Raw genomic sequence first — 24,570 nt, forward strand, 5'->3', positions numbered from 1 at the left:
GCGGACTTTGCCAAAATGATAAGGCTGCTAGTGGAGATATTGATGTTACGGGTACCTACCATGCAAACAGGCCATGCTACCTGGTTTGTACATGGCTGGGAGAGGGGACTGCTTACTCTGAAACAATTTATAAATAACCTTGAGAGAGACAGCTGCCCACACATCAATGAAGTTCTTGGCAAGAACTTCCTTGTGATTCACAGTGTGTGAAATACCACTATGCTGTCTGCATTGTCAGCACTTCTGCAAGCACTTGACATGCTTGTAACTCATGTTGCATCCATACACAGAAGTTATAACAAGTGCACAAACATTGCCACATCATTGCAACTGCACTTGCACACACCCAGTTTTGGTATTCAGTTTTACTTCCTACACTGGGTTGTTTTGCTCTCTTGCAATGCTAGTGTAGACTTGGAGCTCCTTACACCTGGTATGGTCCTTTAGTACTCCTGCCCCCTTTTCAGTGGCAGCTTAAAGAACTAGTTCTGTCAATGTCAGGCCACCTTTTGACTGCACGTAGGCCCTAGAGCAACTTAATTGGTACTCTGCTTGTCTGCTTTCCCCCTTCCTGACACCACCAAAACAGTGGGGAAAAAAAAGACCCATAGTGAGCCATAGCACATAGAGCCATGTCCTGAATCAATGTATATTTTGCACTAAGGGTTGGGGTAGCCATGTGAATTCTGCTTCAACACTGTTGTACTCCTGAGAGCTGGAGAGGAGATGTGGTTGGAAAAAATCACAACAAAGCTACCTCTCTCCACACATCTCATTCACATGCATCAAGAAAATCCCAGAGAAACTCGCAGTGGTTCAACACCTACTTGTTGCGTGGGGGAAAATAACTGGTCTGTATGTCCTCCCATCATCTGCAATGTCCTGCTAAACCTGGGCCCATTCCACTCCTATCTCTGGATCCTTTTGAGAAATAGATACAAACTACATACAGATAAAGCAAAAGCAAGACAAGAAAAAGCAACAATATAATCCAGCCTCCTCCAATCCCCGAAGGCAGAGCCACCCAAATAGGTCAGTGCTTATAGTAATAAGATTCCAGAATATTTTGGACAGTGGCTCATGGGGAAGTTGATGAGCCTCTGTCATGACATCTACAGGTATTGTACTATAGTGTAGCAAAGCAGTCACTATTCTTCAAAATGAACATGTGAATCCTTTGGCAGGACAGAACTGGATTCAGGTGTGGCCAGTTCCAATCTCACAACAGAGTCCACAAAGCTCCCAAAGAAAAAAACAAACAAACGAAAACACCCCAGTATCTGCCCTGAAAGCAGTAAACAATTTGCCAGCTCACCTACCTGGTCCTGAGCAAAGCCTCTCTTCTTGCCTGTCTCTCTTGTTAGTTTCTTTTTTCCTTCAATGCCAATGTTTTTACCATTGCCTGAAACCTATATCACATACGTTAAAATACACCTGTTAGCAGACTCAGAGAGTTGGTAGGTAAGATCCCATGGAAAGCAAGTCTAAGGGGCAAGAGAATTGACAGGTTTTCAGAAACATTATTAAGGGCACAAGAGCAAACTATCCCACTACGTAAGAAAGACTGAAGTATGGCAAGAGATAACTCTGCCTTAACCAGGAGATCTTCAATGATCTGGAACTTAAAAACTAGGTCAAATTACAAAGAATGTATAAAACAAATAACACAAGTAGTGACATTACAAAGGCCAAGGGTCAAAATGAGGTTAAATTAGCTAGAGACATAAAAGATAACAAGAACACAGTCTACAAATACATTGGAAGCAATAGAAAGATCTAGGACAGGGTAGACTCATGACTCAATGAAGGGTAGGGATGAATAATAATAGAAAATGTGGAAATGGCAGAAGCTCTAAATGATATTTTTGTTTCTGTGTTCACCAAGAAGTTAAGTAGTGATTGGTCATCTAACATAGTAAATGAAAGTGAAGGCAGGATCAGAGGTGAAAATAGGCAAAGAAGACGTAAAAATTACTTAGACAAATGAGATGTCTTCATGTCACCAGGCCTTGATGAAATACTCAAGAATTATATTTGCCCATCTATAAAACTTGGAACAGGGACAACCTGGGGAATTATAAATCTGTGAGCATAATTTCAGTACCCAGAAAGATAATGGAGCAAATAATTAAGCAGTCAAATTGCAATAATCTAGAAGATAACACAAGAAAGGCCATACTGGGTCAGAACAAAGGTCTGTCTAACTCAAGTAGCTTCTCTTCTGAGAGTGGCCAATGCCAAGTGCCCCAGAGGGAATGGAATGAACAGAATAGGTAATCATCAAGTGATTCATCCCTTTTCTTTCATTCCCAGCTTCTGGCAAACTGAGGCTAGGGACACTTTAGGCCATGGTTTTGCATCCCTAGCTATCCTGGCTAATACCCATTGATCGACCTATGCTCCATGAGTTCTTTTTTAACACTTCTATAGTCTTGTTCTCAGCGCATCTTCTGGCAACGAGTTCCACAGATTGATGGTGTGTTGTATGAATAAATACTTCCTTTTATTTGTTTTAAGCCTGCTGCCTATTAATTTCATTTAGTCACTCCTAGTTTTTGTGTTAAGAGTAAATAGTGGTTCCTTATCTATTTTCTGTACACTGGTTATGATTTTATAGATTTCTATCATATCCCCCCTTAGTCATCTCTTTTCTAAAATGAAAAGTCCCAGTTTTATTCATCTTCTCATATAAAAGCTGTTCCATACTCCTAATAATTTTTGTTACTGTTTTCTGAAACTTTTCCAATGCCAAGAGATCTTTTTTGAGATGGAGCAATCACACTTGTATGAAATATTCAAGATGTAGGTGTACCATGGATTTATATTGAGGCAATATGATATTGCCTGTCTTATTATCAGTCTCTTTCTTAGTGATTCCCAACATTCTGTTCGCTTTTTTGACTGCTGCTCCACATCGAGTGATGTTTTCAGGGAACTATCCAAAATGATTCCAAGATCCCTTTCTTGAGCAGTAACAGCTAATTTAGATCTCATCATTTTATATGTATAGTTGGGATTATGTCTTCCAATGTGCATTACTTCGCATTTATCAGTATTGAATTTCATCTGCTATTTTGTTACCTAGTGATGCAATTTTGAGAGATGGTTTTGTAGATCATTACAGTCTGTCTCGGACTTAACTATCTTGAGTAGTTTTGTATCATCTGCAAATTTTGCCACCTCACTATTTATCCCTTTTTGCAGATCATTAATGAACATGTTGAATAGGCTTGGACCCAAATCAGCCCCTGGGGGGACACCACTATTTACCTCTCCCTATTCTGAAAAATGACCATTTATACCTGTCCCGTGTTTCCTATATTTTAATCAGTTACCAAACCATGAGCAGAACTTCCTTCTTATCCCATGGCAGCTTACTTTACTTACAGGCCTTTGGTGAGGGACCTTTTGAAAAGATTTCTGAAAATCAAAGTACGCTAAATCCGCTGGATCCCCTTCATCCACATGCCTGTTGACCCCCTCTAAGAATTCTAGTAGATTTGTAATCATAAGGTGGTAAGTAACATTCATCACGGATTTGTCAAAAACAGATTGTGTCGAACCAATCTAATAGCTTTCTGACAGGGTAACAAATCTTGTGGATGAGTTAACTGCAGAAGGTGTGATATATCTTGATTTTAGTAAGGCTTTGGATACTGTCTCACATGACCATCTCATAAACAAATTAGGGAAATCCAATTTAAATGGAATTACTATGAGATGGACACAGAACTGTTCCTAGAGAGTAGTTATCAATGATTCCCCATGCTGGCCACTCCAGAGTTGTGCAATGTTTTTTATGTATTTACTTTTTCACGCAACGCATGGTCAACCTGTGGAATTCCTTGCCAGATAATGTGAAAGCCAGGACTTTAACAGGGTTCAAAATAGAGCTAAATAAATTAATGGAAGATAGGTCCATCAATGGCTATTGGCCAGGATGAGTAGAAATGGTGTCTCTAGCCTCTGTTTGTCTTGAAATGGATGACAGGAGAGGGATCACATGATGATTACCTGTTGGGTTTACTCTCTCTGGGGCATTTGGCATTGGCCACTGTTGGCAGACAGGATACTGAGCTACATGGACCTTTGGTCTGACCCAGTATAACCGTTCTTATGTTATGTTCTTATGTTCTTATTCTACTTCATGCTGATTAAGGCCTCAAATGGAGTATTGTGTCCAGTTGTGGGTGCCACATTCAGGAAAGATGTGAATACATTGGAGAAAGCCTAGAGTAAGCAACAAAAATGATTAAAGGTTTAGATATAAGACGTATGAGGGGGATTGAAAAAACAGTGTTTGTTTAATCTGGCAAAGGGAAGACTGAGGGGGAACATGATAACTTTAATTACATAAAAGATTGTCACAAGGAGGGAGAACATTGTTCTTGTAAGGCCAGAAGCAATAGGTTTAAATTGAAGTAAGGGTTCTTCAGGTTGGACATTAGGAAAAAACTTCATGTCAGGGTGGTTAAGCACTAGAATAAATTGCCTAGGAAAGTTGTGGAATGTCTGTCATTGTCTGTCTTGAAAATCTGCCTTGAGTGCAGGGGACTAGAGTAGATGGCCTTTTGAGGACCCTTCCAGGCCTGTGATTTTATGTACATGTGGAAAGTAGGACACTGTAAGGTTCAGTCCAGACCAGTGAGGATCTGTGTGACAGTTTGTTCTGCAGCTTGAGGTGCCTCACAATGTTTTCTTTCCCAAATTGGTCTCCTCACAAGCGATGCTCAGGTTGCTCCCTGATTGTCTGTGCATAGTCATAGCCCTGGTCTAGTAGTTCTGACTCAGTCGTCTGTCAGCAAACACCAGCTGCATTCTGGCTTCCAGCAGCCTTTGTTACTACTTGCACAGGGACTCCCAACACAGTCCCAGTCATGGATTTCCCTCCAAAAGTGTATATTCTGCATTATCCAGCCCTCTACTGCATAATCCAGGTATATTAGGTCCATTGCTCCTCTAAGGGGCTCAACATACAACAGTCTGCTCCCCTAAAAGGAGTTACCCAAACAATTCACTTCACTTGATTAGTTTAATTAAAGAATAAAACAAGTTTGTCTAACTCAAAGAGAGACTTAAAGTGAGTACAAGTAATGAAGCATTAAAGTAAAAAATGGTTCTTCTTCGAGGAATGTCTGTGTGGGTGCTCTACCTTAGGTGTTTTTGCGCTGCAGTGCGCCTGTCTGGAAAATTTTACTAGCAGTGGCTTTGACAGCTAGCTCACACATGCACAAAAGCACTACACACACTAGGTGGCTAATGTGCATGAGCGAGGTACGATCTCCTCAATTCCTTCTCTGCCGCCACTGTTGTCGGTTGGAACCCGCAGTGTGCTCTGCAGTTTTTTCCTCAGAGAGACAGCTAGTCTTAGTTTTTCTTTTCCTTTACTTAGTTTGCCTTTTTTGTTATATTTTTACCATAATCTTTACATTCAAAGATACACACCTTCCCTCTTTGGTCATTCTCAAAGACAATACAGCCCTAGAAAATGCCAGTGACGGGAGAATGCAACAGCCAGCCTACCAACCCACTCCATCTCAGTCCTCTAACTCTAGGCAAAGAATTTGAAGGTCTGGTTGAGAGCCGTCAGATTCATTTTCTCACACCCGAGCCTCTGATCACCCTAGTATCCAACCACAGATTAACACCGTTTTACCATCAATGGTGCCTCATAATGACAGACAAATGGGTTCTGGATGTGATAACGTTTGGTTACTGCATCCCCTTCCTATCTCCTCCCAAAACCCACTCACCCACCCTGTCCCTCTTCAGGGACCCATCTCACGAGACTATTCTATGTCAAGAGATTGACCACTTGCCTCATATCAATGCAGTGGAAAGAGTTCCACAACAATATCAAAACACTGGCTTCTACTCCCGATATTTTCTCTCAGAGAAGAAGTTGGGGCTGGAGACCCAATCTCGATCTCAGAGGCTCTCAACAGATACGTCTCGTTCTAACGCTTCAAAATGGTTACCCTCTCCACCATCATACCCTCCCTCAACAAAGATGACTGGCTGGCAACTCTCGACCCCCAAGCTGCATACTTCCATGTGTCCATACACCCTGCACACAGGAGGGACCTAAGGATTCACAGCAGGAGGACATTTCCAGTCTACAGTATTACCTTTTGGCCTGTCCATGGCGCCAAGGGTCTTTTCCAAGGTCTTGTCAGTTGTGGCGGTCCACCTGCAAAGACATGGAGTGTCAATCTACCATATCTCGATGACTGTCTTATAAGGGAAGGGGCAAGTCATTCCAAGAAACTCAGGACTTGGTCACGACCACCATGGCGCTGTTCCGTGCACTTGGCCTCCAAATCAACCTATCCAAATGCCAGCTCCAGCCAACCCAAGTCCTAAAGTTTATCTGTGCTATTGCATCCTTACCCCATTAGAGGTTCCTGATGTCGTACCTCGGTGTTTTCGTACCTCGGTACCTTCGGTGGTCTGGACTGTCAGTGTCAGCGTCGTCTGGTCAGGGTCGTCCTGGCGCGCTCCTGACAGGACCTCTACTCTGTCGGTGATGATAAACTTTCGGCTGCGTGCTTAACAATTGGTACTCCCTTTATCTAGAGTGTTAGACCCCGTGCACTTGGGTCAACACAAGAGATCTCTGAGAGGCTCCGGAAATGACAGATGCAGGCAAGGTTTGAAATCAGTCGAGCAGGTTTATTGTCAAATGCGAAGCTCTACCAGTTGGTAACAGAGATCAGTACAATGTTACACCACTGGGCACTATGGCCCGCGTTGACAAGGTACCAACACCACACAGGCCTATTGCCATATATCAGATATTAACAGCAGTTAGTCAAAGTTAAGCAACTGTGAATTCTGTAAGTTTAGGCAATGACACCTGCCGTTCAGGCGCCTAGTGCGCCCCCCCTCAAGGTCGGCCGGAGAGCACCCTCTGCGGTGTCCTTTTATAGACAGGTACAAACAACTTACATCATTTCTTTACGTACCAGGTTACCACCTTCTGTTGCCTAGTTACCACCCCTCACCTTATGGAAGGGGGGCTTACTTACTATCCTTCATGCTGTCAGTTCTGACCTGGTCCTGAACCTAGGTTGGTATGTGCATTAGTTTTTAGGGAGTTTTTGTACCAAGACATTTCTTATTAAGATGTTCCATTACTCCCCTTTGGCTCACAGTCTGTACCCAGTGCCTCCCTGTGTCCTTCCATGCTCAACCTAACTTACACAATCACACAATTATCAATAGGGCTTCTTTCTTGGCTCCTGTGTTACTGAACCAAAGTCTTGCTCACTAGATTGCAGGCCTGTTGCTGTTTTCATGTTACAGGCCTCTATTTAGGCCTGCTGACTCCATGTTACTGACCCTCAACTTACTGCAACTCGCAATTCTACAATTAGTACGACTTCATACCACGGCCCCTCAACTTCTTGCCAGGGCGTGCCTCCAGCTACTAGACCAAATGACAGCAGTGACCAGTTGTCCTGCATGCCAGATTACACAAGGCCTCTGCAACACTGGCTGAGCACAGTATGCAGACCTTGGATACACAGCCTGCACAAACTGGTCTTACTTCTGAACATGGTCAAATGCTCCTTCCAATGGTGGTCACAAGGGCAAATGTGTGCACTGGGATCCACTTCCACAGGCAAGCCCCATCATTCACTGTCATCACGAACGCATTGCAGCAGGGCTGGGGAGCTCACCTGGATACTTTCACCACACAAGCATGGTAGACCCACACAGAGACCACGATGCACATCAATGTACTCGAACTCCGAGCAGCATACTATGCCACCCACATTTTGAGAACCATAATTCCAACTCCACAGTGCAGATCTTTACAGACAACCACACTGCAATGTTCTACATAAAGAGGCAGGGAGGGACGAGATCCTATCCCATGTGCAGAGAGGCAGTTTGGTTATGGACTTGGTGCAATGCTCACAATATAATGTTAATTGTCTCATATCTCCCCGGCAAAGACAACAAAACCTCAGACAATCTCCGCAGGAACTTCCCTGCGAACCATGAATGGGAACTAGACCCCACCATCTTGCATCAGATTTTTACACAATGGGGCTTCCTGCAGATCAACTTGTTTGCCACCAGTGCCAAGAAAGAGTCTAAGCTACTGTTCACGTGTGGGCATTGGAACACAAGCCCTAGGGGACGCATTCACAATTTACTGGGGGACGACCCTCTTAAACGCTTTTTCCCCCATACCGCTTCTCCATCAAGTAGTCATCAAGGTGCACTTAGACAATGCCAATGTCATACTGATAGCACCAGACTGGCTGAGACAGACATGGTATACCTACCTACTGCAATTGTCAGCCGATCGCCCACAATGTCTCCACTGGCTCCCACATCACCTTACTCAATGTTGTTGTTTCAGCATCCTCATCTCCATACCCTGAACCTTCAGGCCTGGCTCCTCAATGGCTCACTTCACTAGAAACAGAATGCATAGATGAGGTCCAACAGATCCTCCTTAGCAGTTGGAGAACATCCACTTGCAAAACTTAACTGTACACATGGCAACGATTCTCCACCTGGTCTCACCTCCACAATCTTGACCCATCTTCCACTCCATTGCCCATGGTCCTGCAATACATAACCGAACACAAGATCTCAGGACTTTCACTCAGTTCTCTGAAGGTTCACCTTTCAGCCATAACCGCTTTACACCAGCCAATAGCAAATCACTATTCACACATCCCATGACCAAAAAGTTCTTCAAAGGATTGCAGAACATTTATCCACCAGTCAAATCTCTGGCTCCCACCTGGGACCTCAGTTTGGTTCTGAGGGCCTTAACTCGTAAAGGAGCTAGCATTTGGACAGAATGATTTGAAGGTCAAGTGCACGGAACAGCTGTTTGAGCCTGTGGTGACCTGCTCTATGCTTCATCTTTCCATGAAGGTGGCTCTACTATGCTATACCCTGTGGGTGCTCCACCACCCACCCTTCCTCTCCTCTGCTTTGGTACTATTTCCATACTTTTCTGGGACAGAGAAGGAACTGAGGAGATCATATCTCGCGCATGCGCATTTGCTGCCTAGCACATGTAGTACTTTTGTGCATATGTGAGCTAGCTGTCAAAGCCACTGCTAGTAAAATCTTCCAGCCAGGTGCACTGTGGCACCAAAACACCTAAGGTAGAGCACCCACAGGGACACTCATCTCAAAGAATGGCAGTTGCCGCTGCGGGTGAGTAACCCTCTCTTACCAGAAAAATAAAGATAAAACACTTAATAAAGGAAACTGGGCTTAAGATGAAATCCTTTACCACATGTTTTCAGTACGTTACTGATAAAACTCTTAGGCCAAGATCTGGTCCCAAAGTCCATAGTGTTTCCTTGGTCTTATGTGGAAGAGAGAGATGGATGGGGAGAAATAACTTGAGTGTTTCTGCCCCTCACTTTTATAGTTCAGTTACTCTTTGAAATGCATTTTCTTGAGGGTTACTGTAATTAAAATTCATTCAAATAGTAAAGAAGGTAACATGGTGTTTGGGGTGAAAGAGGCTACATGCTGTTACTTCTCACCTCTGTTTGCTGAAATGCAGATTTTCCTTGTCTCCTGCTTTCCTCCTCTTGCTCTTGGAGGATCCTGTTTACACCTCATGTGTAAACTGAGGTAAACACACATTTCTTTGTTTAAGACCTGCTTGACCTGTTCTGCCCAGTCTGGGCTATGTGGGTTTGAACATATGCCACCAACATCATTAAGGGGAAATCAAACTTCACATATAATTTTGCCACTTATATTTCACCATGATGATATTGAGCAGCAGTTTATTATTTTTCCAAATGGAATCTTAATAAAACATATTTTGTACAAAGATTTTTACACTTGCATGTAGGGTGTGCATTCTGGCACAGAAAGGCAGGGGCCTTTTTCCTCCCCAGTTCTGTCCATTCTGTTTCCTTGTATCTGGCAGTTGAGTCTACTATTTGTCTCTTCTTTCTGGCATCAGTGCTCACTCTCTCACTACAGTCTCTTCTGTCTCCTCCTTTTAGGTGTTTTGTCTGAAGAGCAGATCCGGCTTAAGAAACTCAAGAAACAGGAGGATGATCAGGCTCGGACAGTAGTTGTGCGCCCGAACCCCCCATCTCCACCCAACACCCCCCATAAACTGACACCTGAGCAATTGGGCATGATAGAAAAGCTTGTGGCAGCTCAGCAGCAGTGTAACCAGCGCTCATTCACAGACAGGCTCAAAGTGACGGTACAAGCTTAAAGGGCTAACTCCAAAATACAGAGGGAAAGGGGAGGCTGGGTCCATGCACTAACTGTAGGGGGGCATGGCCTGGGGTCCATGCACTAAGTTTATGGAGAAGTCATGGAACAGGGACCATTTGCTAAGTGTGGGGACGTGTGTGGTGACTGAGTGTTAAGTATAGGGGTGTCATGGGAGGTGGCCCATATGCTAATTGTATATTGGGGTGTTGAGGGATTATTTATATTTATTCCTTTTTTTCACTGTCCATTCTCATCCTCTGTGTGTCTTCTCTCCCGCCCAGCCATGGCCTCAAGCTCCAGACCCTCATAACCGTGAAGCACGGCAGCAGCGTTTTGCTCATTTCACTGAGCTTGCAATCATCTCTGTGCAAGAGATTGTGGACTTTGCCAAGCAGCTGCCCGGCTTTCTGGAGCTCACTAGGGAAGATCAGATTGCTCTCCTGAAGACATCTACCATAGAAGTAAGAATCTAGGCCCATCACAGTTGATATCAGTAGAGAAGAATGATTCTCTGGTGGGTGGACTGGATTCTCAATTGAGCACTTGCCTTGGGGAGGAGAGATGCAAGGAACCTCAGATATGGAACCATTATTCCAGTGCTATCCTCTCCAAGCATGGGACACAGTAGCCAATGGGGCAAGAGCACTGGCTGTGTAGAGTTCCCAGCTGCAAATTATCTCTGAGGAAGACACCACAGAGGACTGGACAGGATTTACTTTGTAATTTAGAGGGATACGGGTGGGGGGGGGGGGGGGCGGTGAGTTAGTGACTTTTCTACATTGATGCTCCAGGATAAGCTGTAGGTTCTGTAACATTTTTTCTGGATGCACAGTCAAGCTCTGAGTGTATCTCCCTGGATTGGTTTGTTTTAGGTGATGCTGTTGGAGACCTCCCGGCGCTACAATCCAGAGACTGAAAGCATCACGTTTCTGAAGGACCTGAGCTATAATCGGGATGACTTTGCCAAAGCAGGTGAGCTGAAACCCAGCTAGTGCAGCAGATGGGATGAAAGAAAAAGTATCTCTAGCCCATGCTCTCCCTCTCTTTGTAATGCAAGCTTCTGGACCTAGGTACAGGGGTTAGGGATTTGGGTGAGGTATATACAGTATGGCTGCGAACGGGAACTTGGCAATGTGCTGCTGGGACCACATTTCCTATTTAACACACAGCTTCAGTTCAGTTACTAGTGCCAAAGATCATAGAGGAAACTGACATGCAGAACTTTAGTGATCTCCTAGCCTCTTCCTTACCCATACTGACAAAATGGGGAAGACAGGATCACCTATCTCCACTGTCATCTGCAGGGACTATCAAGGGGGTCTTTTTCCTCATGAATGTCAGGGTTATATGGCTGCTTTCAAGCTGCCTTATCTGATTTGAGAAGGGTTTACCTGCTGTTCCTCCCTGTGGAATACAAAAAATCCCAGGGGTTTTGGGCAGGCATTCTGGTCAACGAAGAGAGGACATTTAGATTCAGTGAGCAGAGTAGGAAATTCAGAAACCTATTGTGTGCTGCTGTGACTGCTTGGAAATCTATATTACTTATCTGCCAGTGAACTATTCGCAGCATCCTCTGTGGGGCTTAGTTATTCTGGTACCAGGTAGGAACTAAGGAACATAAAGAAATGGCCTGCTTTATTATCTGACACTCATGGTAAATTGTTGGAGTGTAAGTCTCCTATTCTACACAATGCTTGTGTGTGTCATGGAGATTTCACTGGGAGATACTGCTAGCATGGTCCTTGGAGGACTAGTTTGTTTGCACATTCTGTAGAGCTGTAGGAGCTATAGAAGAGGTGACACTAGGATGGACTAATCAGTGCTGGTGGAAGAAAAGTGAACTTTATGCAGTAGCTTGTGGTTTGGTTTGAGACATTTGGAGAAAAGCACAAAGTGCTACAGAACTGTCATTGTTATTTGGTGGTATTAAATAGTCTGAAGGCCAGGTATTAACACCACTGATTCTAGTTGAAATCAGTAGGAGATGAGAGTGCTAATCATTTCTGAAAAGTCAGGCTCCAGCTGTCTTTCCTCTGATTTTGTATCCTAGATCTATCTGTCTCTAAGGGCATCCACAAGAGGTCCTAATTATGTGGAAGTTCCTACCTAACTGTACCTAAGAATTTCCCTTTATGTTCTTGGGGAGCTCCCCATGATCTTTGATTCTGGGGATTTTCATCTGACCCATCTGTGAGAGCTCCCAAAAGTTTGCCAGTAGCAAACTCTAGTGCTTGCAAGAGTCACTCAGAATCTGTGTAAACAGATCATCATTAGCATTCTGCCAGAGATCAATTTTATTATGTTTTCTGTAATCCTATCCCTGTACATGATGATCAGAGTTTAAAAAAAAAAAAAAAAAAAAAAAAAAGAGGTCATGATGCTGAAGGCCTTAGTGTCTAAGGCTGGGGTAGAGAATCTGTTTTTTTATCTGGGCTACTGACCCAAAAGGAATCTCCCCTCCCTCCCCCCAATATCCCATGGGGTTTGGAGGCTCCAGGCTTCCCCAAGGCTCTGGGGTACTATCAGAAATGAGGGGTTCAGGGTGCAGAATGGGGCTCTGGTCTGGGATGGGGGTGTGGGGTGTAGGAGGGGGCGCAGGCAGTTGGTGTGAGAGGAGGTTTGTGCTGCAGGATCTGGGAGGGAGATTAAGTGTGGGAGAGAACTCAGGGTTGGGGTATCAATGCAGGAGAGGGTTCAGACCTGGGGTAGGGAGTTCAGGTTCTGACCAGGCAGCACTTTATCTCAGGTGGCTCCCAGTAAGTGGTGCAGTAGGGTGGCAGGCTCCCTACCTGCTCACCCTGGCTTTGAGCTACTTGTGAAAGCAGCTGCCATGCCCCAGCCCCTAAGCAGAGGAGACAGGCAGCATTCCATGATGCATGCTGCCTGAACCTGCAGGTGCCACCTCCACAGTTCCTATTGGTCACAGTGAGGTGCAGAGCTGTCACTGGGGCAGCATGCAGAGCTTCCTTGATTGCCTCTTCCTGAGGGGCGGTAAGGACATGCTAGCGAGATCGTGATGTTATGAAATATATGGCACCCTACAGGTAAAACAAAGCAGGAGGCATGTAATTCTCCCTCAAGGAGGTCAGTCACAAATGTAATTAACACATTATTTTTAATGAGCATCATTACCATAGAAGCACAGCCTCAATTGGTGCAACCATGAAGGGGCATATGAATGTTTAATATATCAGGCATTTAAATACCTTGTAATGCTGGCTACAAAATAGTCATGAGAATGCCCATTCTCACTTTCAGGTGACATTGTAAATAAGAACAGTGGTATCTCCCATTAATATAAACATATTTGTTTGTTTTAGCAATTGGCTGAACAAGAAGTAGGACTAAGTGCACTTATAAGCTTTAAAATTTCATATTATTTTTTTAGAGAAATAAATACATTTGTAAAAAACTACATTTGTAAGTTGCACTTTCTCAATAAAAAGATTGCACTACAGTACTTGTATAAGGTGAATTGAAATTTGCTACTTTTATAATTTACAGTGCATATATTTATAATAAAAAATATAGTGTTGTAGTTGAAATCAGTACGTTTGAAAATGTAGAAAACATCCAATATACTTAATAAATTTCAATTGGCATGCTACTGTCTTAGTCTGTTTAAAATTGCAATTTTTAATCATGATTAATTTTTTAATTAATCATGAGTTAACTGTGATTAATTCTATCTAGGGCTGTTAATTAGAGAGTCTAAGGAAGGGAAGAGATCAAAACCACAAAACAAAGACATTGGACTTCAGTAAGGTAGATTTCAGTTGACTCAAAGAAATAGTAGGCAAGCTCCATGGAAAGAACAATTAGGAAGAAAAAGAGTCAAAGGGGTGGGCAGTTTCTAAAAGATTTAATACTAGAGGCTCAACATCAAGCTTATCTTTTCTCTGCATCAGAATAGGTGAGCCATTGGAGGACATTGTGGTTGCACAAGGAGCTTTTTAGCTATGTAAAACCCTAAAGAGATACATACAGGAAAATGGAAGGAGGGGCATGTTACCAAGGAAGTATACATGGGAATAACATGAGCAGATGGGACCATTGTTCCCTCTGAGATTTTTCATCCATGAGCGGAGAGAGTTTTGTCTTGTGCACCAATATTAAGGTCATGTGCACTTGTTCGGATGTGTGCCACTGTGGCACCCAAGTTATAATCCTCTCCCTTTTCCCCCTCTGCTGCCATGTCTCCCATCCTCCCCTCCTCCCATCGGCTCCCCTGGTACCTGCTGCTGCCCCCCCACCCTCCTTTGCTGTCCTGGCTCTTGGCCTTCTCACTCCCTTCAGCCCTTCTTGGACTTGCCCCACCTTGCCTTCCTCTAACCTCTGTACCTGCCCTTCCCCCCTTTCTTCCCTTCCCCCGACCTCTCCTCTCCAGTCCCTCTTCTACCACCTCGCTCTACCCACCTGCCCTGCCTCTCTCCTCTGCCCTCTGGTACCCCTCCCCATGTCTGCCCTCCCCATGTCTGCCTTCTGCATCACCTCCACAATCACCCTGGAACCTGCTCCTTACCTTAACCCTTGTAGCTTCCTGGTGCCTCCCCCTTCCATCACTGCCCCTCCCCTCCCCCACAGCACCTGCCTTCCTTGCCCTCTTCCTCCCTGGTGTCCACCCCCGCACTATCCTCTGCTCCAGTTCTTCTCATGCCCCTCTGCACCCTCACACATGACTTGTTCCAAACTCTGCTCTTCATGCCCACCCCTCTTCTCCCAGCACTCACTGATCCCCTCTTCTCTTCCTTCCTCTTGCTCCCATTACCTCTCCCCTCTCTTCTCCCAGCATCACCCTCTCCCTTCTCCACTCCCACCCCCACTAACACCTTCCTATTCCCCACCACCTCCACTCCTCCTGCCCTTTTCCTTCATTGTCTCCTTTCGGCATTTCTCTCTCCTCCACCCTGCCCCTTGGTGCCTTCCCCTTTCTTCTACTGCCCTGGCCCCTTCCTCTCCCCTCAGCACAAACCCATTCCTCTCCTCACCCCCACTTTCTCCTTAGTTATCCCCCTGCCCTTTCACTTACCTTCTGCCATCCTGATAGCTGCACCTGCTGGGTGGGGCAGCATGGTGGATGGCTGCCCTATGTGCCAGGGCTGGAGCCAGGGCCGTGATGTTACTTTTAATACTGTGGTTCCCTCCCAGGAGCAGCTGCACCGTGGCCCAGCTCAAAGCAGAGCTGCGGTGCTATTTTTAATACCGTGGTCCCGGCCCCAGCTGCTTCCAGAGGCCGGGCCATGCAGCGGGTGGCTGCCCCATGTGCCAGGACTGGAGTTAGGCCATGGTGCTATTTTTAGTACCATGGCCCAGGCTCCAGCTCTGGCAGGTTGCATGGTGGCTGTCCAGCTGCTCCTGGGGTGGGCAGTAACCCACCACACAGCTCCCCCCTGGGAGCAGCTGGGGCCACAGCTGCATGGCTCTACTGAGGGGGGAGGGAATGAAATTCTTGGTGCGTGTCTCTGCAGGTGTGCACCTTACAGGGAACCCTAGTATGGACCGAAGGAGTGTGTGTGGAAAGAGTCAGGAAAGCCAAGGCAAAGAATGAATTACACTTGGCAAGAAGTGTTAGAGACAACAGGAGGGTGTTCTTCAGGTGTGTCAGACAAAAAAGATGAGGTGTAAATCTGCTGCTCAGTGGAGAGGTTGAGCTAGTAATGGAAGATGATAGTAAAGGAAAGTTGCTCAATGTCTTCTTTGTTTCAGTCTACACATACACAACTAGATAAAATACCACAGACCATAAAGAGATGCAGATTGGGATAAATAAAGAAAATCTCAGCTATTCTGACCAATTTGAATTAATTCACATTTGTGGGGCCAAATGCTCTTGATCCAAGGGTACTAAAAAGAATTAGCTGAAGAAATCTCAGAACTCCTGGCAATGTAGTTTAACCAACTCATGGATGACAGGAGAGGTCCTAGAAGACTGGAAAAGGTCTAATGCAGTGCTCATTTTTAAAAGGGGGGAAAAGGAGGAGCGAGGGCATTATCATATATATAGTAGCCCGATGTCTGTGACTCTGTAACGCTGAAATGCTGGCTGTTCTGTCTGGGTGGTGCTGTTGCCTCCCTGGCTGTTCCCTCTGGGCAGCGCTGTTGCCCGTGTCACGTCCTTCGCCTCCCACCGTGGAGCTCTGCTGACTTCTGCGCTGCTCAGCCAGGCCGCCACAAGGGAGCAAGCGGTGCAAGTGTCCGTTTGGGCGCCATGGTCCCCATGAAGCACGGGGGTGCAGTATGGGGAGTGCGGGGCCCAAACAGCCACTTGCGTCGCTTGCTCCCCTGCAGCAAGCTGAGTGCCATGGTGGGAGGCAAAGGGGATAGGGCCCGGTCGTGTACGTTACCGCCCTGTCCCCCTTTGCTTCTCGCCATGGCGCTCAACTGACTTCTGCGCTGCACAGCTAGGCCGCCGCAGGGGAGCCCAAACAGCTGCTTGCTCTGCTTGCTCCCCCGCGGCGGCCTGGCTGAGCGGCGCAGAAGTCAGCTGAGCACCACGGCAGGAGGCGAAGAGGGGCGGGGTGCTGACGTACACGGCCAGGGGGCGGGGCCTGTAGCCTCCGTCATGTCTTTACTGTGCTGACATCTGGTCCAACCAGCCAGGGAGAGTTTGCAACCTGGAGTGGGCCCGAGAGGGAGCACAGGCTGGCGGAGCACAAGCTTCTCCGGTGCCGCTTCTCTCTAGTCGCCTGCTCCATGGCTGCCCACTGCTCAGTCCTCCAGTTGGCACCTGTGAGTGGGGGCTGGGCGCTGAGCCTGGCTGGGGGGAGAGTGGGGGAACGAGGGGGAGGAGGAGGACAACTGGGAGGCTGCAGGATCAGTGCTGGGATGAAGGGAAACGGTGCAGGGGGGCAGCTGGAGCTCATAGGCAGCCACTCAGCCAGGTTGCTGCACAGGAGCAAGCGGCACAAACAGTTGTTTGGGCTCCATGCTCCCCGTGCAGGAGGAGGAGAAGAAGAGAAAGAGAGAGTGAGAGGCAAGAGGGGGAGAAGAGAAAGAGAGACAGAGAGAGAGGCAGGAGATGGAGGAGAGCTGAGAAAGAGAGAAGGGAAGGCAGTAGGAGGAGGGGGGAGAGAGAGAGAGACAGAGCGAGAGGCTGGAGGCTCAGGAGAGAAGACCGAGATAGAAAGGAAATACGACATGGAGGAGAGACCTGAAAATCCCATCTTATGATGGGCTAATTGGCTAGTAGGTCAATATTTAGGATTTCAATACTTAGTAACAGTGGTGGCCCATCAATACAGGCGATCTAGGTGGTTGCCTAGGGTGCCAAGAAAAATGGCTGTTGAGGGCTTTCTAGGTGGGGGCGCTGATCGCACGTCTCGGCTAGGGCGCCAGTTGCCGGCAGCGCGTCTAGGGCCGCTCCTGCTTAGGAAGCTACAGAGCAATGTATAAAACTTTCAGTTTGCAGACATCCATAGAATAAAGGGGTAATCACTAGCAACTAGGATGGCTTTACCAAGAATAAGTTATGCCAGACTAGCTTGAGAGCCTTCTTTGAGAGGGTAACTGATTTGGTGGATAGGGGAAATGCAGTGGACATAGTGTACTTGAACTTCTGCAATGCTTGTGACAGTCCCATGTGACATTGTGATAAATAAGCTAGAGAAATGGGGCATGACAGAATTACCATTAAGTGGATACACAATTATTTAATCAGCAGCAAACTAAGAGTAAATATTAATAGAATGATGTTGGATTGAATCCAATGGGGATTCCATAGGCTTCTGTTCTGGTCCAGTGTTAATATCTTTATTAATGACCTGGATGTAGCTACAGAGACCACACTGAAAAAGTTTGCAGATAACTCAGTGTTGTTAATACTTACGAAGATAGAGCTAACATTCAGAGGGATCTTGATAAATTGTAGAACTGGGCTATAGCCACCAAAATGAAATTCAACAAATAAATGTAAGGTGCTACATTTAGTGAAGAAAAACCAAATGCACAAATAGAGGATAGAGGAAAACTAGCTTGGCAGCAGTGCTGCTCAGAAGGAGCTGGGAATTGTGGTGGATCACAACTTCAACATGAATCTGCATTTTGCATGGTATGTTTTTCAACAGCATTGTATTGCTATTTTAGGTTGCATTACCAAAAGGTCATGCAAGTCATGGGAGGTGATAGTACTACTCCACTTGACATTGGTTAGGCCTCAGCTGAACTACCGTGACAAGTTTTGATCACCAGTGTATTGAAAGAATGTAGAGAAACTGGAAAGGATCCAGGAGTGAGCAACAATGAACAGAGGGATAGAAAGTATGCAGTATGAGCAAAGGCTGAAGGAACTGGGTATATTCCATTTGGAAAAGAGGAGATTAAGGTGGGGATATGATAGCAGTCTTCAGATACTTCAAAGACTGCCATAAAAAGATGGAAAAAAGTTGCTCTTTTACTACAGAAGGCAAGACCATAGGCAATGGGTTCAAACTACAGTATGGCTCAGGAAAAACTTCGTAATGGAACAGACTGTGTTGGGAAATTGTGGAAGCTCTATCAGTGAAGGTTTTTAAAAGGAGGCATCAAAAATAGCCATCTGGTTTTTTTTTATGGTTTAGACGCAACAAATCCTACATCATGGCAGGAGGGCTGGACAAAACAACCTTTGCTGTCCTTAGGCTGTCCATCCCCAATCTGGCTTGGTAATCAGGTACACCTCTGTCCTGTCAGGCTTTTCCCAAGAAACCCAATTAGTGCTAATAGTGAGTAGATGGTAGAGTGTTGGCTTGAGTGGTAGCTCTCAGGTCTGTCACAGGGTCTGACACACACTCCTCAGTAATGGAGCAGTATGAAGGAGGAACCTAGTTTGCCATTGACCCTAGAAAATGTTGGGATAAACTGGATAAGGGAACAGTTTCTCCTGTGAGCTCTGCAGCAAATGTGGGGATGGATCCACCTTCCTCCTTCCAGTAACTTACTGCATGAAAACTGGAAGTGTCATCCAGAAGGTGAGGCACAGAGAACAATGGCCAATGCTAATCTACACACCCTTCTTTCTTGTTTTCTCTAGGCCTGCAGTTCGAGTTCATTAATCCTATTTTTGAGTTTTCAAAGGGAATGAATGAACTACAGCTCAACGATGCTGAATATGCACTTTTAATCGCCATCAACATTTTCTCTGCAGGTAAAAAGCCAGGAACAAGGCAAAGTGCAGCAGCCCTGAATCAAAGTATAGGAAAAATAGAGCACATGTGGGGTCAGATGCTGAGGAGGAATGACAAGCCTATAGCAAAGGAGGCAGGATCCTAGCATGGATGCTGTGGTAACACAGTATCACATATGCTCTGAGTATTCATTATACTCTAACTCTTTGAGTTGCTTCCATAACAAAGGGAATTCTCCACTGCTTCATGACCTGTTCCATATAACTGAAGTGTAGTTTGTAGCATTTCTTCTCGAAACCAGCATTTTATTTGTCTGGTGCAGTGTGTCTCGACCAATGGTACGAGTACGCTTAGGGGTACTCGAGAGAAGTCAGGGGGTGAGGGTACGTCAACACAACTGAAATTTGGAGAAAACTGAGTTTTTGTTTTAAGTTTTACAGCACTTTATTATTGTTGTACTTTTTACACCCAAAAATTTCTTTGCCCGCCTGGCTACGATTAAGTTGTTTAAACAAATGTTTTGCAATGGTAGAAAAAAAAGTGTGTGTCTCTGAAAACTGTAGGTACTGAGGGTACTTATATATATATTTTTTTTTAAAAGGGGTACTTTTAAAAAAGAAAAGGTTTAGAAACACTGGCCTGGTGAATGCTCATGTTGGTCCTTTGCTATAGGGTAGTCATGACACCTAGTGGTCAGTGAAAGGCATTTGGAGTCTGGGCCCATTACAGCTTGAGTCCCAAAGGGTGGTGTAGTGGAGCTGTCAGATCAAGTTTGTCTCTATTCTTTGCAATTTACACTCTGAGGGAATCGATATTTTCCTATTTTTCATTATTTCTCCCACAACTGTCTGATAAAAGAGACTCTCTCATCCCTATCTATTGGAGCACAGCCTCACATCTTCATTAGGACTGGTATGTGAGACCCAGTGAGCTAGACCAGGCTGCCGTGGCTCAGTAACCTCCTGCCACAAAGTAAAATCATATTTACTTAATAATCCTTTCAAAATGTGGCTGATAAAGATAGATACAAGAAACTTATTCTCACAACAACTGCTGTCTTGCATAAGGCAAGTTGCCTGTATACTATCTCATAGGGAGAGTATAGGACAAGGCTTGGGAGACACTGTCCAGGGATTAGGATTATATTTTTGTGATAGCAACACTGACCAGGCTGCCTACTGCTGCCTACTAATGTCTAAACTATTTCTTGGCAGACCGACCTAATGTGCAGGATCAGCCCTTGGTAGAGAGACTTCAGCACACCTATGTGGAGGCTCTTCATTCTTACATTTGCATCCACAGACCAAATGTAAGTGCCTAGATGAGCCCTGAAAAAATGAATAAACTCAAGTGTATATGTGAGACTTGATTGTATGGCTGATGTGCCCTCCAGTAGCCCCACTCCTTGAATGAATCCTCTGCAATTAGTGATAATTCACCACTTCCTTCAGCTATTCCCTGATGGTCAGCAACATCATTCTCCTCCAGTGTCTCCTCCAGTGCTGTAGGGAGTTGTGGGTAGAGCTGGGCAAAATGCTTTGGATTAATAGTTTGATGAAAAATGCAGCTTCAGTTATCCAAAACTTGATTAATTGGGTGGAATTTGGCAAATATGTTAGGTCAGAATTTTTTTTTTAGAAGTTATAGAACCATAAAATAATAAAATTGTAGGCCTGGAAGGGACCTTAAATGGTCATCTAGTCTAGCCCCCTGCACTGAGGCAAGACCAAATAAACCTAGACCATCCCTGACAAGGGTTTGTCTGTTCTTAAAACCCTCCAATGACAGGTATTCTACATAGTCCAATGATTTATCTATGCCAGGGGTTGGGGAACCTAAGGCCCAGGAGTCATATCCAACCCCCAAGGCTCGGGGCTCCTCCCCTCCCAACATTGGGGAGCTCATGCTGGTTCTTCAGCCCCACATCCCCCCTACAGCTCCTCCTGCAGGGCTGAATCACCAGTGCCCCACTGTGAGAAGAGGAGCCCCAAGCCTTGGGGGTTAGAGTCAGGCAAGCCAGAGATGGAGCCGATCCAAGGGCTCTGCTTGGAGTGGGAGGAAGCGGCTCTATGTGCTGCTGCTTCCCCACCTCATCTGGTGCAGTAAAGTGCTGCCTGGGGGCCCCCCCCCAATCTACTAGCCTGGGCCCCCTTAGGTTCTGCTATGCAAGGGGAATGTGGGGAGTGTCTTTCTGTGGGGAGTCAGGGGACATGTCAGTTAGGTGGTTTTGGTTGGTGTTTTTTTTTTGGTTTTTTTTTTTTTTTTTGCTTTTCACTTTTGTACAGCCTTCCCCTCCCCCCCCCCGGGTGATTTTTCTGTGGGTCAGCGACCCCCAACCCAAAAAGGTTCCCCACCCCTGGTCTGTGCTTATAGTTAGAACATATTTTCCTAATATCTGACATAAATCTCCATTCTTGAAGGTTAAGCTCATTATTACTTAGACTTCCTTCAGGTAAATATAATTTATTACAAAATATAGTTTATTACAAAATTTATTTGAAAACTTACCAGGTCTCCACTCCATCTTTTTATTTCAAGATGGAGCATACCAAGCTTTTTTAGCCTTTTCTCACATCAGGATTTCTAAACTATTTATCATTTTTGTTGCTCTCCCCTGGACTTTCTCCAGTTTATCCGCATCTTTCCTAAAATGTGGCACACAGAACTGGATTCAGTCTACCAGCAGAAACCTCACCAATGCTGAGTAGAGCAAGATAGTTATCTACTGTTTCTTAATACAGTCCTGAATACAGGCAGTCCCCGGGGTACATGGATCCGACTTACATCGGATCCCTACTTACAAACGGGGTGAGGCAACTCCGCACTAGCTGCTTCCCCCCAGCAAACCAGGGAGACGCGGAGCGGCTTTTCTCAGCAGACACCTCAGCTTGAGAATAAAGGACTGAGGGAAGTGAGGTGTGGGAGAATAAAACTGAGCTCTGGAGAAATGTTTGGCTAGAGTTTCCCCTACAATATGTACCAGTTCCGACTTACATACAAATTCAACTTAAGAACAAACCTATAGTCCCTATCTTGTATGTAACCCGGGGACTGCCTGTACTAGCCTTTGTCACAACTCCATCATGTTGTCTCATATTCAGCTTGAGTCCCTATAACTCCCAGATTCAGTTAGCACCTGAAGTACCCTAGGATGAATTCTATAAGGCCTGTCACCTTTAATACATCTAACTTATCTAAATATTATTTCCCCCTTGTTGTTAGTAGTGTTAAGTATTTGGTCACCATTAATCTTTTTATTAAAGCAAAATAGGCATTACATACCTCAGGTTTCTTGATACATGATTTATTAGCTCTCCTCTGCTAAGTAGTGAACCTACATTTTCCTCTCTTACTCTTAGGCTGTGTCTAGACTGGCAAGTTTTTCCGGAAAATCAGCTGTCTACACTGGCCACTTGAATTTCCAGAAAAGCACTGACAATCTCATGTAAAATCATCAGTGCTTTTCCGGAAAAACTATGCCGCTCCCGTTCATGCAAAAGTCTTTTTCCGAAAGACTTTTGCCCAAAAGGGCCAGTGTAGACAGCATAGTACTGTTTTCTGCAAAAAAGCCCCGATCGCGAAAATGGTGATCGGGGCTTTTTTGCGGAAAACCGCATCTAGATTGGCCACGGATGCTTTTCCGCAAAAAGTGCTTTTGCGGAAAAGCATCCTGCCAATCTAAATGCGTTTTTCCGAAAATGCTTTTAACGGAAAACTTTTCCATTAAAAGCATTTTCGGAAATTCATGCCAGTGTAGACGTATTTATAAAGCCTCTTCTTATTGCCTGTTGTGTTTTTTGCTACATGTAACTCATTTGTGTCTTAGTCTTTCTGATTCTGTTCCCACAAGGTTATACTAGGTTTTTTTCATCCTTATGAAATTATCCACGTTTCCACATTTTGTAGGATTCCTCGTTGATTTGGCGAAGCCATATTGAGCTCTGAAAGAGGGCACTCACCTCTCATGAGCATCTCTAGTGGTCTAGGTGTGATGCTGCTGTTTTTTTTCTCCTGACATCTCCTATAAGTTGGTAGCTTCATTAGGGGCATCTACAGTGACTCTGCTCTCCAACCAAGTCACACATTCAGTATGAATGAACAAACTTACCCCTTCCAGGGTAACAAGAAGTTCAGCATATTATCAACCCCGATACAGATCTTCAGCCCTGTGTCTGGGCCCTTTAACACTAAGGCTTCTCAACAAACTTTGTCCCTTTCTCAAGACTTGCACTACTTCCCCAGTGGGAGAACTGAAGGAAGCCCATTAGGCCAACTCCCAAAACAGCACCCAGTTCACTGCTGCCATTTCTTGAGCCTTTTCTCAGCTGACTCCTTTCCTTTCACCCATCACCTTAGGGTTACTGTTATCAGATCCTCTTGTTCTCAGGACCAGGCTATTCAGTGCAGAGCTATAGGATGGATTGGGGCAGTAGCCCCAGGCCTCCTTAACTGACCTATGGATGGAGGGACATAGGAGATTACTGGAGCCTGGTATGAGGCGATAGCAGGGCCCCCCACCCGCTCATCACCCAGATGGAGGGAGTCGGAGCAGCCTGTGCCACCCTCCCCGCCCGCAGTTCTCAGCTTCTCCATGACAGTGGGAAGCAGAGCATCCCAGGCCCAGGGCACTACCTTTCCTGCTGCTGTGGAGAAGCAGGGTGGAGCAGGCTGCTATGCTGCTCCAGCTCCTGCCATCCGTGTAGTGAGTGTGGGGGGTATATGTGTCCCTGCTCCTGTAATCCTTCGGGGCCACATTGCTCAGGGGAGGAGGAAAGGGAGCAGAACAGGAGCATGGCTTGGAGAAGGGGTGGACTGGGGGCCCCACCCCCAGAACATGGGGAGGGCGGGTGGTGCATGGCCCCAGACTCCCTGGCCCCAGAACACAGGCAGAGAGGGTGGCATGTGGCCCCAGCTTTCCTGGCCCCAGAACACGGGGAGGGCAGGTGGTCTAGAGCAGCAACAGTCCACCTCCAGTATGCTTACAATAGGCATTCTGAGGGTGGAGTATGAGTGGAGCCAGGCTGGCTGTTTGGGAAGGCAATGCCTTCCCCTGCCTATTATACCCACCACCCCTGCTGCTGTGCTCTGATTAGCTGCTTCTGTACAGCCTTTCTAAGCAATCCTTTACTGCTGTGTTATCGTTACTGCTCCTTTTCTGGGGCTGGGTGTAGTATGACACAACGCCTCCAGCAGGGGACTTTAAAGGGCAAGGCACACCCAGGCACAGCCTTTTACTCTTTATATC

At 45.7% G+C, this 24,570-nt stretch overlaps 1 protein-coding gene across 5 annotated transcripts in view; it reads left to right on the top strand.

Moving 5' to 3' along the window:
* The window catches only part of NR1H3 (nuclear receptor subfamily 1 group H member 3), a 78,217-nt gene that overhangs the window by 47,947 nt on the left and 5,700 nt on the right, over positions 1-24,570 (top strand). For all 5 annotated transcript variants that reach the window (XM_006135350.5, XM_006135349.4, XM_006135352.5 and 2 more), the window contains exons 4-8: positions 10,002-10,210; positions 10,506-10,685; positions 11,097-11,196; positions 19,232-19,345; positions 20,540-20,634. In XM_006135350.5, coding sequence (XP_006135412.1) covers positions 10,002-10,210; positions 10,506-10,685; positions 11,097-11,196; positions 19,232-19,345; positions 20,540-20,634 — 698 coding nt within the window. The remainder of the gene's footprint in view (positions 1-10,001; positions 10,211-10,505; positions 10,686-11,096; positions 11,197-19,231; positions 19,346-20,539; positions 20,635-24,570) is intronic.

This window comes from Pelodiscus sinensis, chromosome 5, assembly GCF_052426305.1.
Source record: "Pelodiscus sinensis isolate ZL-2025 chromosome 5, ASM5242630v1, whole genome shotgun sequence".
NCBI lineage: Eukaryota > Metazoa > Chordata > Testudines > Trionychidae > Pelodiscus > Pelodiscus sinensis.